Consider the following 15,709-nt stretch of genomic DNA (forward strand, 5'->3'; position numbering starts at 1 on the left):
ACTAGGAGCACTTTGTTATTGAATGTTTCAGGTGTTTGTGTCTCTACTGTATTTTTGTATTCCAACACCTCTAATATATGGAGCAGACCCAAATGAATCTAGCATTGAAATGAATTTAAATAACAGTGTTAAGTAGTGTTAAGATTTGTATTTAGCCTTTCTAAAGTGTTTATTGAATTTGAAAGCTCTCCCACCTATAGATTAGTACGTTATCGGGTTCTGGGCTTTCAGTGCACAAAATGTTTACCTAAACTAGTACTATTGTACTATTGTACTATTGTCAACATTCAGTTCACTAACAAGTCTGTCTGGATACTGGTGCAGTAGAACGTTGTATTTGGCTTCTAATGGCAACATAGAAGCGTATCAATGGTGCCAGGGAAGAACATACAAGTGCATCTCATCTGAGAAAAATTACATATTAAGATAAGAGCAATAATAAAATGTAATATAAACCAGACATCATAGTGCGGCTCAGCCTGGCCCAGTCTGCTTGTCCTCCATTGTTCTTGCTGTAGAAAATTGTATTGAATGTCTCAAGGAAGTGTTGTTTTCTGTTTAGAGTGCTGAATTGTATAATTGAAATACATAATGAAAAAGATTACTGTTTCCTTTAAAAATTTATGGTGTATAAATCGGCACATGTAACAATCGGAGCCAGGGCCCTATCGATATTCAGAAGCTACAACTTGTTTAGTATAGGAATACTATCTGAATTCTCACACACTGCTCCCGAATTAAAAAGCCTCCTGTAGATGCTGTGAAGGCCATGCTGGTGCTTCCATGGTTTCAAAGAATTGGAAATAACAAGCAACCCTGAGTCATTGTGCCACTGAGATTCCAGCAGGGCCCTCAGAGACACCAGTGGTATGCCTCTGTATGTATAGACCTTTGGGGTTATTTAGTAACAGTAAAAACAGCACGTCTCTCCTATAGAAAAGCTTAGTAACCATGAATTGCAATCTGATCTGCTTGGCTGCTCTACATCTGCAGTACTGGAGAACTCAACTTATCATCTGTGCCTCTTTCTCTGTCTAGAGACAGTTATATGCATTCTATGGTTTGTTTCAAAATATGTGCATATTAAATGCAATAATTAATGAGTAACATAAGAGGCAAAAACAAACAAAACAGACAGTTTGTTGGAACGGTCATGCTCACTATGGATAACATAGGGATGAAAATACCCAGCAATCAATGTTGTTGCTTTTTTCCTTTTAACTACACCAGTAATTCTGTTACCGTTTTGTGCAAATGAATGTATTTAATCGAATCTATCCAGCAAGCATATACTTCCATATCGATTTTAAATTTTTCACATCAACTAAATAATGCATAAATTGACTTGTGTTTGCAATGCGATTTGCTGAATTGTAAATTCCTTCCGCCATTTCTAGGCTTGATGCTGGATGGTCTGTACACCCAGCAAATCAGGGAGACCGGCAAAGAAAGCACGAAGACCTAACCGATGAAGAAAAAGAAATTATTAACAGAGTGATCGCGAGGGCTTCCAAGATGGAAGAGATGGAGCAAGAGCGCATTGGGTAAGATGAACTGGATCTGTGTATTGACTGCAATTTTAACTGGCATTTCAGTATCACCCAGCACTACAACAATGCCTATGATTATATAGTATAAGTAATTAGTTAAATGAAAATATTTAGGAAATTGTGGCATATATTTCATTCACCTTGTACTGCATTCTATTGTGGATTTTGTTCGCTGCTGTAACATTAGTCTTCAGTAATTAGTCTGGCTGTGCAGATATTTTCCCTATTTGCCCCTTTATGCAGTATAAAGTAGGTTTAACTCCCTAGGATTAATAAAATATGGTATGAGTTGAGGAGACTGGTCTTCTGTGTTTATTATATGTATGCTATAAGTGTTTTCCCCCCTTACACTTAGCAAAGCCAGGCTGTGCTTCTTCTAATTTCTCAAAACCTTGTGTGTTCACTTTTAAGGGTATATTTACTAAAGTGTGGCTTTTTAGAAGTGGAGATGTTGCCCATTGCAACCAATCAGATTCTACTTAACATTTATCTAACACCTTCTAGAAGATAATAGCTTGAATCTGATTGGGTGCTATTGGCAACATCTCCACTTCTAAAAACCTGCACTTTAGTAAATATACCTCTTAGCTAGAAAGTACTAATGCTCAGATATCCATACACACCACCTGCAAGAGTTCTCTGTTGTACACAGAGACACTCACACATACAGTAGCTACAGTATATCTATAAAGCTGAAGAGTGAAAAAATTGTCACTCCTGTATGTTGTCATGTAATCTCAGTTGGTGTGGACCCCTCCCACCAGTGTCATTGACGTTACTTCTAGAGATTTCCGGCATAACACACCGCTATAGTCTCCAAACTAGGGTTCATCATCGATGATACTCTGTGGTCCTTTCCATCAGTGGTAAAGGGAGTCCATTGATGACTACAAACCATAATGTAGCACCTACAGTACTCAACACAAGCAGGGCTGAGAGCGGTGGCAGGGACCTCAGTAAGTGGTATAATTTGGATACCTAGATGATACAATGCTTTCTTTTACTGTCACCACCTGTGATACTTAAAGGGGCCACAGGTCCCCTCACCCTATAACTACTACTGCCGCTCAAAGCCCCGATTCCTTCAAAAGTACATGTGCACTGCCGAACACTACTGGAGGAACTCTCGCTCCTTGGCAGACTTCCCCCACTTCAAGTTAAGTTTCTCTTCATACTGCTCACCTTTCTCTATGCCTGCAGTCTTTCTTCATGTCTCTCATCTCATCCTCCATTACCCCACCACCTCTTTACCACATTCAACACTCCTTTGCCCCCCTCCCACTTGTCATGCATCTGGATCTTAGCCCTACTTAGCGCATCCGGTGTTACATCACTGTGCTCCCTGCTTCTTTTCATCATCACAGTATTAGATATAAACATACAGCCGGCTTCATGGGCGTGACCATCTTGTATCCTGTCATGTAACTCCGTGATCCCCTCAGTTAATAGCAGCCGCACTAATCTGATTGCTCCACCCATGGACACTGACTACACACTAGTTAAACCTTCCTGTTGCACTCATTCAGTGCCAAAACAAGTGTTTCCTTCTGAGTTTCATACCTGGCACCAGTTCATTCTGTTCTTGTGTTTTCTGCGCTTTATGAGATTCTGGACCTCATTCAGAGTTGGTCGTTAAAGGGGCCGGATATGCAAATGAAATGCTCGCAAGTTGCGTCGTTAAGATGGGATCATTAGCTGGACGAGCGAGGGGAGGATACGGCCGTAAGACTAAAAATACGCCCCCTTCTCGTTCCCATTACATGTCATCTCCGGGCATGTAAGGATTAATCGAGACCATCGGGAACCATCGGAGCTGGTCGTAGACCTTAAGGTTGACCATACCCTCTCTTAAGCACTACGATCAAGTCAGTGTAAAAACCTCCCATGTCACATGTGCCATGACATTACTTAGTTAATTATGCACTCCCATAAAACGCCGTTTGCATAGTCAGGCACACCTGCTTTCGGATCTCCACTCCCCCGTTCACAAGCACCTTCCCCTGTTAGCACCCACAAACGCCTCATCCTGTCACTCAAACTAACGACCTGGCCAAGTTGAAGAAGAGAGCAATTTCTGATCGTAATAGCTAGTTTGCGCATTGCGAATTTTATGCATGCGCAGTTTAGCGAACATTGGTGGCATGCGACCGCAACGACCGACTCTGAATGAGGTCCTCTGTACCTTGTTGCCAGTCTCCATTGCTCTGCTGTTGCCATCACCCTGGTACTCCAGCTGACCTGCAGACTCCTGGGGTTTCCATCTGCCCTTAGAATTCCTACAGTGCTCCTGTCATCTGCTGCTGTGAGGATTCCTGATCTTCTTGGTTGATCAGTGGCAGGTTTTTCAGTTCTAGGTTTAGGCAGCTAGGGCTGGTTCTGTGTCTCACTGGTTCCAGGGCTGTTGCCAGTCCATGGGTGCCAGGTTTGTTCGACTGGTTCAGTCAGCAGGTTCTGAGTTCTCCACTTTGACTTTCAGTTTGCTGAGTCCCAATCCCAGGTTTCAGTTCCAGGGTGTCAGCCAGAGGGGAGTCCATTCCCTCTTGTCGGTCCCGAGTTCCGAGTGCGAGTATAGATTTAATATACTACACTTCTGGGTCCCTGTGGTGAAGTTGCTGGTGTACCCACTAGTGGGTTCCAATCTTGTGTGGCTAGGTGAGGCCATTTGATTGAGTTTGCCATGACTGGTGCATGGCCTCCCAGCTATCAGGTTTCAGTTATGTATCCTTGTCCTCCTACTCCTGCGTATTGGATACCTCCATGATTTCTGGGTGAACCTGATGGGTGATTCACCCCATGAGTGTAATTGCCACAAAGACCTCTCACTTTATGTACACTTTGGTGAGGCCTAAGGGTCCCGAGATGGATCCACATCAACCCCAGACTGTGACACCACCTTCCCTTACTGCCACTGACTTTGCTTCCTTTCTCACCTCCAAAATTGAGGCCATGCATCACAGAATCTCCTCCTTCCATCACTCTTCTGCCCTCCTTACTATGCCACCCTTCCCTCCCTCTAACCACCTACCCTTTTGCGCCTTCCACCCCACCTCTACCTGCCCCCTGGATCCATTCCCCTCTTGCCTCCTTCGTGCTCTCTCCCTCACTGCCTGCGCCCACCTTGCTCACCTCTTAAAACTATCCCTCTCCACTGGCATCTTCCCCTCATTCTGTATTCTAAAAAGAAACAACCTTGAATCCTCCTCAAATAATAATAATAAAATACTCAAGCGGCTTGGGCTTGTTTACAACCGTCTCAACTACTACCTCTCCGATAACTAACTCATCAAAAGCCCAGGCAGCACCAGGAACAAATGTGTGTGTTTATATGTTTATCTATTATTATGTACAGTATATATGGGAAGATTTATGTGCACATCCTGTCAATGCATGGGTAATTTTATATGGTATGTACATATCTGCTCATGTCCTTATACCGGGAGCTACTGGTAAAGTAAAGGTACAGATGTGTCCTGCTACATCTTTGCCGATCGCGCTACAAAAATGCGCACGCATTGCGCCATGTGATTACCCTCAGCAGCATATTCTATGTTATGGCGCGCACTGCGTTCGCACCATGAATTCCTATGGCAGCGCAGGTGCGAATGCAGTGTGCGTATCCGCTCTCAGGCACGCGCCTCTCGCCATGCATGGTGCAATTTGCTGTGTACTCAGCAAAGTCATAGCAGGACACATCTGTACTGCCAGTTGAACTGCACTGCAACCTTTTTTTTTTTTATTAATGACAAATCAAACTTAATGGAGATTATAATTTGGTTTATTGGCTGAGAGGAAAAAAACATTGAATAAGTAACTTGTCTTTAGGCTATGAAATCTGCCATACCTCACAGATCTGTACTAGCACAGTATGAGATGCCCACTGTAGTCAAAGTCAGCAAATGCAGATTTTAACCTTTCATATCAGAACTGGAATACGTGGTCATGATTGACAAGTAAAATAAATTGGAATTATATGGTAGCTGTGTGTTTCCAATCATATGGACAGATGCAATTATTTGAAGACAGTGCGAGGCAAACAATACATTTCAAAATTAGTTCTGGGCTGGTCGTTCTTTCCTTCCCTCTCATTAGTGGGAGAGTTTAAATAATAATTGATACAGTTTATTCACTATATGGAAATGTTATAGAAATACAGAACAATTGTATGGATTGTATGGATTTATGATAGAGTTCCCGCTAGGCTGCGGGAACGGCAGGGCACTGGGGGGGCGGCCGGGAGTCTCTGTGTGCGCTCCCAAAAAACGGACATGACCGGTTGCGAGGGGGCGTGTTCTTGGGACACGTCTCCAGTTTGTCACACTTGGGGGCGTGCCCGGCACTTATGGAGGCGCTGGACTTCCCCCAAGCTCTCCCCTCACGGCGTTTATTCACCCGGCAGTGATCGGTCCCTGCAACTTTTCCCACCCGTGGGACACTGCTGCCTGCGAATAGGGAAGGCTAAGGGCATGCTGTTTTAGCGGGGTGCCGTTAGAAGGGCAGGGCGCATTTTGTGCTTTTAAAATAGGGCAGGGCGCAGCTCGGTGCCCTGCTAAAGCAAGCTAACAGGAACACTATATGAAATATACGGACACCCTATGCTTGTGGTGACACTAGTAAGGGTTGTATACGATGATTACTCAAAGGATCAAAAGTTTAAGTGTGCAGTAATCCACAACAACCAATAAGCAATTAGCTCTTGTCATTGTGCAAATTAGGCAATTAAATCACATGTCAGAGTGGTTGTTATGACTTTAGTGTGCATTCGCACTAAAGTTGAGTATTGTTAGTAAATAACTTTTCCCATGCCAATGTCCCATGCCAATGTCCCATGCCAATGTCTTTGCTTCAAAGTGGGATGGATAAAGCAAAAGTGATATTTATTGTGGTTTACAACATTTCCTTTTTTTTTTCTTCCAAACTAGGATTTATGTATTCATTCCTTGCGGATAGTAATAAATGTCAGCTAAATTAGCCATACAGTATGTGGCCTTTACTGCTTAGGTACTTACACAGAATACAATCTACACACTACGTATTTTCTGTTCCATCACACATTACAATAGGTTGGACACTGGTCATGTAAGTTTGGAATTTGTGTCCACTATTTACAGCAGCTGTTCAGCAAATCAAATCACAAGTTGCAGAAGGAATTTTAAATGTAACGGAAATGCCTAATACTATCATAATCAAGTGTTATGTTATGATTGCTGCAAATAGATGATCTTGCTTTTTGCCAGGTTATAGTTTACTGGATGGTTTGTAATAATGTTATGGTGGTTCATAATAGTAGCTTTTTCTCTTTGTATAATGTGCATTTCTGCAGAGCAAATCTATCAAACTACCAGTCAGAAAGCGAGATCCAAATGGTATACGCAGTTAGCTGTTCTCCTATCTCAGAGAAGCCCTCTATGAAGACATAAACTTTAATTTATAAATAAAACTGGTGTGTGATGTAGAATGTGATAAAGTACATCCTCATGCATCATTCATCATTCTGACTGCCTGGGAGTCTGGGTGGTATAATTATCTGTTATATCATTGGCTAGAGAGTTAATGTGTTGAAACAGCAAGTAAAGTAACTATTCAGCATTAATATATATCAAAGGCTGAACTGAATAATATACTGTACATGATATGAAGAATGTTAATATTTTACTAGATATTTAATAATTGACTAAATTCTTAATTAAGTATGTATATAATGCTCAATTTGATTCCTGCTACAGTTTGTCATATTCACGGCTGCCAAAAGGAATATCAGGGACTGATGCAGCTGCAACTTGTAGGCTGAGCATGCAGCCCCTGCAAAAGCTGGTGCTGCATATGAAGCCTTGTTGAGTTTTCACTGTTCGTCCCCTGACCACCCATACACTTGCTGCAGAGACTGACGTCACAGCTGGGCAGTAAATTCAAATGCCCGCTCAGCTGTAACGTCAGGATGACATGTCGAGCGGCCGATCGGTAAGTGTGTATACCTACCTGAATCGGCTGCTTGCTCGGCGCAACAACCAGTCAGCCGCCAAGTCGACTGAAGGTGCATATCCACTACACGACTAATGAACGACTGAACGATAACGTTATCGTTTAAGCGTTCATTATGCTGTGCAGTGTATCATTGTACGATATGTAATTCAGTGCAGGCAATTTCCCTCATCCCCAAACATGCACAACCTGATGATATAGTCACAGGTTGGGCAGTATGTTCAGGCGATGACAGATACCGACAACGACCAGCGGGAGCACGCATCGCTGGTCGTTGCTGGCATATTCACTGCATGATTAATGAACGATGGAACGATAACAATGTCGTTATCGTACAATCGTCCCTTTGTATCGTGTAGTGGATATGCACCATTAGTGTGTACCCTGCTTTTGAAACATTAAAACACAAAATGTATAAATAAATTCTGTAGCAAATACGATGCATACATTGTTTCATTAGTCCATGCAGATCCCAATAATGCTTCCATTTCTAAAGCCACAATGAACCATACACATCTGTTTTAAATATATAATATATATTATAAGACTATTTGGTCATTTGTATTATTAACAGCCATTCTGAGTGCATCATAATGATGCATTTTATATATTATTGAATTAATGGTGAGCATACCGTTTCATCAATAATAACTTCCACATTTTTAAACTGCTGTATATAGGAATGTAAATTAAAGTTCACTAAACTGGAAAAAAACTGCGGTGTGAAAGCAGTGATCACATCTGTTGGATGAGCTAAAATCACAACTGGCTAAAGAAGTGTTAAAAGGTTGAGATTTTTAATCTCTCTAATGTGTTATCTACTGTGCTACCCTAATACATTTTTAACAAGGAAAGTTTCATAGATATAAACTCGCACACAATATGGTAATAAAGACGGTTGGTCTAACTTCCTTAAATATGTCATTTTTAGAACATAATGTATTAAGGGTTTCCCAAGTGTGTTGAGGAGTGAAAAGTATGCAACCCTTGGGAATAGAAAGCGGAGACAATCCGCTATAAATTGGTCTGCGAGAGACACTTACATGCCTCTCTTAGATGCTGCGCTAATACAGTCTATTTTTGCTTGTCTCATCTATAACCGTCAGTTTTATATTGGATGAATGGTTTATTCCAATCTGTTTTATGCCCTCACACTGCATATAGAACTACGCCATGGAAGTATTGTCTGGCATCCCGCAAGGTTATTCACAGTGACAGGTCAATTGAACACAACCTAATCAGCCAACATAGAGTGTTTGGAGCGCATTTATTGCTAAACTTTATTTCCGCTTTAACAAGGTTCTCTAAAAGTATTTGTAGTCCTTGATATGTTCAGTATCCATGACTTATACCAAGTGACCCATAAAGAGGATTAAACAGTAAAAGATTGATACTGTATGCTTACAGGGCAACTGTTTAAATGGTCATAGTCAAGTGTAATCTGCATTTTATGATAAAAACATTACATAATTATATATATATTTGTACCATATTATTGTATATTGTCCTGCCCTTGAATCATCTATTTTAATAACAGTATACAGTAAATAGAATTAAAAATTTGTGTGCTTTATTATTTGACAAGAGATCTAAATGGCTTTAGCGTGATACATTCATTTATCACACCAATATAGTAACATTATTGAAATGTGAAGACTATCTGTAGAATTGCATTGTACAATGTTTAATTGAAGTCACATATCTGGTTCAGGAACTGCCTCAGTTGTCATGCTGTGCCCGGGAGCTATGGGGAGTAACACAAATGTCTCAGGAATTGTCTCCAGGAACAAATCATAGGTTCTCAGAAGAGCTCAGGGCAAGCCACACAATCAAGCTCGCCCCATTTGTTGTCACAGCTACAAGGCACACTAATGACAGAGAAAATGGTTTTATTTTAGCTATAGTGGTCTAGCAAACTAGAATTAGGTTAAATCATTTGACAAAATAATATATGAAATCCATTTAACCTGTGTTTTAGGGAAGAGACCAGAACCTAGCAACACCTCTTGTTGTCTCATTAAGATTTTTTTTTTCTAAAAGAAAGACTCAATTTTTGGCCCCTCGGCTAATCAATCATCAGTCACTGCTGATGCAACAATGATCGCTTCCCACTATAGTCATTGCAATAGGATTGCAGTGGCTGTCTGTGTGAGAATAGGTATAGGAATGCAGAGTATTCCAAATGTATTTATTGTTCTGTGAGTCCATTGATGGCAGGAGGCAGCACCGGTGATTGAAGTCGCACTGTGGGCCTGATTCAGCACAGGACAGAATTACAAAGCTGCACGCAAGCAGCTTTGCAATTCCATCCTTGCAATTATGGTAATGCAGCAGGAGGCGTCATGCCTACTGCATGTGTTACTTAATCGAGCTGCGTCCAAGGACGCAGCTTCGGGTGATCTGCAATAACGGCCGGCTGAGTGACCTATGGGGTCACGCAAGCCGGCCGCCACAGATACAACAAAGAGGCCAGGAAATGTCTGTCAGCAGACAAACGGCAGCAGATTGTCAATCACTGATAGTGTGCCGCCGCTCTGCGTGCGATCACGCAGGACCCATACTGCACATTGCAGTTTCCCGACCATCGGCACCTGCATTCACCAGTGCCTGCTCTTACAATGAGAGCGGCATGAGGAAGATATGAACCACATCTCTGCCTGCCCTAGAAATGTAAAACCTGAAATGAGATTCTCACCTTGCTTCATGGAGCGATGTGGCCTCAGCGTGACTGCACAGTAATGTGTTTAGTGATTAAACATCCGCTGCAGAGAATTCCAGCTCTGTTTAAATGCAAAACACTTTAGCACTACACTTGAAATGTAATGATTCCCATCTGTCCACTGGATGTTCAGGGTGGAAAGCAAGTGACTACATGGCAGATTTAATAGAATGAAGTTTTCTCCTGGTAAAGCTTGTAATATCTTGAGGAAAATGAGTTTGTGCTATAATAACCTGCATGAATGTCTGTGCACCAGTGGTGTAACTAGGGTATTTGGAGTCCAGGGCAAGATGAAAAACAGAGCCGCCCCCCCATCTGCGCGCGCCGAAAAGTGGGAGTGGTTACATGCCACAAGGGGCGTGGGCACTGAAAAATGGGGCTTTTCAACATGACAACCCCCACGTTTCTTTTCACTCTGGGATATGCAACTTAATGCCCCCAGTAGTAGTGCCCCTCTTGCAATGCCCACTGTAGTAGTGTCCCTTATACAATGTCCCCAGAAGCAGTGCCCCATGTAGTTGTGCCCCAGTAGTGCACCCTTATACAGTGCCCCCAGTAGTGCCCTTTATACAGTGCCTCCAGTAGTGCCCCTTTTACAGTGCCCCCAGTAGTGGTCCCTCTTATGCAATGCCCCCAGTGGTGCCCCTTATACAGTGCCCCCCTATGCAGTGCCCCTAATACAGTCCCCACTATGCAGTGTCCCCAGTAGTGGTCCCCCTTATGCAGTGCACCCCCAGTAGTGCCCCTTATATAGTTCCCCCCTAACAGTGCCCCCAGTAGTGGCCCCTCTTATGCAGGCCCCCAGTAGTGTTCCCCCCTATGCAGTGCCCCTTATACAGTGCCCCTAGTAGTGTGGCCAGTAGTGGTCCCCCTATGCAGTGCCCCTTATAGAGTCCCCCTTATACTGCACCCGCCGTAGTGCCCATGATACAGTACTCCCGGCAGTGGACCCCCCTCTGCCCTATGCAGTGCCCCCAGTAGTGGTCCCTCTTATGCAAGCACCCAGTAGTGCCCCTTATACAGTGCCCCCAGTAGTGGTCCCCCCTATGCAGTACCCCCTGGTTACACCACTGCTGTGCACTAATGTGTGCATTAGTAATAACATATGCTAGGACAGTAGGACGTGCTTGTTAGGGTAATAATTTTCATTTTACTTTGTAAAAGTTTTTTAACAAGTTAGACAGACAAAAGATCCTTAATGATTTAGATGTAAATGTGATTTATGTCCCTGTATATAACCATAATTCCCAAGCGGAACAGGGATGTGGCAATGGCAAAATGGGCTAGTCGTGGCCGGTGAGTATTTTTATATATTTTCAGAAAAAATAAAAAAATTTATGCTGCATCCTGCATGCATCAGACACCCTCCTGCCATCATAGTGTGTGCGGCAGTGCAACACCTGCCAACGCCACACAAATCGGGATGAATGTACTGATTGTGGGATAGTCCTAAAAATCAGGGCTCTCTCACCAAAAGTGGGCTGGATGGGAGGTATGCATAGAGTAGACATCTTCATATACAGTGCTTCCGGAAAGTATTCACAACGCTTCAGGTTTTCCACATTTTGTTATGTTACAGCTTTATTCCAAAATGGAATAAATTAATTTTTGTCCTCAAAATTCTACACACAATACCCTATAATGACAACGTGCAAAAAGTTTTTTTGCGATTTTTCCAAATTTAATAATAATAAAAAAAAATGAATATATCACACGTACATAAGTATTCACAACCTTTGCTCAATACTTTGTTGATGCACCTTTGGCAGCAATTACAGCCTCAAGTCTTTTTGAATATGATGCCACAAGCTTGGCACACCTATCTTTGGGCAGTTTCGCCCATTCCTCTTTGCAGCTCCTCTCAAGCTCCATCAGGTTGGATGGGAAGCGTCGGTACACAGCCATTTTCAGATCTCTCCACAGATGTTCAATTGGATTCAAGTCTGTGCTCTGGCTGGGCCACTCAAGGACATTCACAGAGTTGTCCTGCAGCTACTCCTTTGATATCTTGTGCTCATTGGGACCTCCAAAGCAGCAGATATTTTTCTGTACCCTTCCCCAGATTTGTGCCTTGAGACAATCCTATCTTGGAGGTCTAAAGACAATTCCTTGGACTTCGTGCTTGGTTTGTGCTATGACATGCACTGTCAAGTGTGGGACCTTATATAGACAGGTGTATGCCTTTCAAAATCATGTCCACTCAACTGAATTTACCACAGGTGGACTCCAATTAAGTTGTAGGTACATCTCAAGAATGATCAGTGGAAACAGGATGCACCTGAGCTCAATTTTGAGCTTCATGTCAAAGGCTGTGAATACTTATGTACATGTGAGTTCTTTGAGATTTTTTCAAATTTAATTTAAAAAAAACACTAACTTTTTACACGTCGTCATTATGGGGTATTATGTGTAGAATTTTGAGGACACAAAAGAATTTATTCCATTTTGGAATAAGACTGTAACATAACAAAATGTGGAAAAAGTGAAGCGTTTTGAATACTTTCCGGAAGCACTGTAGATGGGACAGGCTACCACTCTGATGCAGCTATTTATTTTAGGTGGCACCCTAGAACATACTTGCCTACTCTCCCGGATGTCGCGGTAGGCTCCCGATTTTTGGGGTAACTTCCCACACCCCCAAAATAGTAGGCACTTCTCCTGCATCCTGCCCATTTTCGAGAGAAGTGGGGAGAAGTTTCACAGAGATCGGTAGTCCGAGTAGGGGGCGGGGTTAATGATGCGATTCTACAAGAATCGTGTCATTTGGCCCTGCCCCCTATTTAAATATGCATTATTCGCAATTTACCACATGGGGCGGGGCTTAATGACGCAAAAAGTCCCCCCCATCGCCACCCACTTGCTTCTCCTCCCCGGGCTCCTCCCGGGGAGGAGGAATAAAAATTAGGCAAGTATGCCCTGGAATTATGGGGGATTTTGCCATTACATTAATCACTACTTTCCAGTTTCCACTAATATTGCTAAAGTTTTCAAATGCTGTAGCAATGATACTGAGCAAAGCTACTGTGTTTTGTAATACACTTATTGATGGAGCTACTACAATATGTGAAGGCTAGCTGCTGTAACTGGGTACACACTGTAGCTACAGGCAATCGTTCCGATGATTTCCCTTGGGCCCAGAACAAGCGATAATGATATATTGTATTGTTTCTTCTATATGATTTATTGTTGCTCCTGTATACACTAGAACAACCATCTTTAAGATCACTGCCTGGAAGTGGCCTGGTCATCCGGTTGGTCGTACACACTATGCGATGTGCACAATATTGCTAACGTTATCGTCAGGTTTGATGTGCAGTACGTCAAACCTGACAACGTCGCTAGCGACTGCAAGCACCCTCATATTGAGTGTGCACACTGAGCGATGTAAGCAATTTCTCATTACGAAATGCTCCAATGTGTACCCAACTTAAGATTTGCAAGACTAATATAGGCCATACACTAAATAAATTAAAACCTCTCTTGTGAGAGTGAGATCTGTACCAAGTGAATGCAACTGCCCATTCTTAATTAAGTTTTTTAAAGTACTCGACAGTCAGTGTTATTGAATACCATGGTAATTTACATGCTAGTTTACATTATATTCAGTGTTAATTACAAAAGACTAGAATTACACAATTTCCTCCTGGTTCTCTTCATTATGTTTTCTCCTTTTATTAGCTGTGTTGCAGATAGTGTTCCTCCAATAACAGTATATGGGGTGTGTCTGTCTGACTAAATGTCTGTGTGTGCAGTGTTAGGATGGTTAATTAATAAGAATGACTATCTGTGCTTGCTATTGGGATACTCTGCATATATCTGGCAAAGTAGCTTAATTGCTAAGTCCTTTTCAGGCTCTTAGCTATTCTTGGCTTGTGCTCCTGTGTAATATAAATAATTAAACACAACTCTGGTGCTCTGCTCATGCCTTACCTGACAGAACTGTGATGTGATGGAAACAGTTAATGAAACCATCATTTTTCTGCTTGCTTGTTATAATTGTTTGAGTAACGGTGGGTGCAGCTGTGGCAGATCAGAAGTAGGGCATATTCTACTGTCTTTATTTCCAGTTAGAAGTACTATATTTATGTTCATTTGGAAAATTACAGAATCGTGCTCCACAAACCCATGTGCTTTGCGGGAAATCCGGTTTCCCTGTGCCTCAGCAGTTGTGCATATTGTATGAGGTCAACTGATTTGAGATTATTGAGCAAAAATGAGATTGGCCATGAAAAACAAAGACACCCAGGTGGCCCATACTGACATATTTCCTAGAAAAAAAAGGAGTCAAAGAAAGCCCTACCTCACCCACCATCCACACCAATAGGCCACAACCCTTATCAGGTCTAAACAGTAGAAGTGGACTGCCAAACATGGGACTGTTTGGAGGCACTGTATATTCTGGCTGGGTTTCACTTACGTTTATTATCTGATACTATAGATCCCCAAATACGGAGGATGAGTAAAGCAGAAAAGGAGGAGTAACTTTATATAGCCGTGTGTTGCAAGTTATGTTTCCATATGAGTATTAGCTCTAGAAAAGTGGGAAATCAGGGTCTATTGAAAAAAAATTGGAACAATATTACAGGGGGGTGGGCTCCCCACTGCTCTAGATATGCCCCATGCCCATTAATTTTCAATACAGGCCTGTTTCATTACATCATTGCAAGTTTTTGTGCTCTCTTAGTTTAGATGCAAGGCACTGCCACACAGATAGTCAGCCAGCCTGGAGTCTTACATATTTGGTGGAATGCCAACAGTGTTCTTTATGCCAAGGAAAATTTGTTGTTTTTTTTTTTTTTACATCGCTAATGCTCCTTTTGCAGACAGCCACAATCAGTGATACCATAAAACCTTAATACACTCAGCTGTTTTTCTTTAAAAGACCAGTAACCTGTTTTTTTTTAAAATACATTTCCTTAGAGTCTGAACATAAAAATATATTGTACTGTATATTTATTTTGAATTAATATTCATACCTTGGCTCTCATCCTTCAAAAAATCATAATAGAGATGCAGCAGTTTTGCATGGAAAACCACTGGGACAGCAAATATTTCACTCTATTGCAATTTTAGCAGATGTTTCTGACTGTAAAGTTGTATCTCACAATGAATTTGTGTTGGCAAACTATTACAGCAGCTCTGTAATTGGAATGGCTACTGTATCTATTTTCATTGTCAGTCAATGTGGAAAAGGGTGTGTTTAATTTAAATCCCAGGTTCGACCAGCGCTCAGTGCCTGGGCGCTGCAGGGAAATATAATAACACTAAATGAGTGACATGATTTATGATTTCATTCAGTGTTTTAGGCAGCCCCGAAATATTGGCGCTCTAGGCAACCCGCTCTGAATGGTGCTAATTAGCATTGTGTTTTGTAACAAATCTCCTGAGTGCTTTTGGCTTCTCCTGGTCATATCAAATATAAGAAATCTTACCTGGTTATTAAGATGTATAGTAGGTATCT

General features: G+C 42.0%; 1 protein-coding gene across 1 annotated transcript in view; it reads left to right on the forward strand.

Moving 5' to 3' along the window:
• RPH3A (rabphilin 3A) overlaps nucleotides 1-15,709 on the forward strand; it is a 267,877-nt gene that overhangs the window by 141,511 nt on the left and 110,657 nt on the right. Inside the window, exon 3 of the mRNA XM_088449094.1 lies at nucleotides 1,398-1,544. Coding sequence (XP_088305220.1) covers nucleotides 1,398-1,544 — 147 coding nt within the window. The remainder of the gene's footprint in view (nucleotides 1-1,397; nucleotides 1,545-15,709) is intronic.

This window comes from Taudactylus pleione, unplaced genomic scaffold (genome assembly GCF_031769625.1).
Source record: "Taudactylus pleione unplaced genomic scaffold, aTauple2 ptg000479l, whole genome shotgun sequence".
NCBI lineage: Eukaryota > Metazoa > Chordata > Amphibia > Anura > Myobatrachidae > Taudactylus > Taudactylus pleione.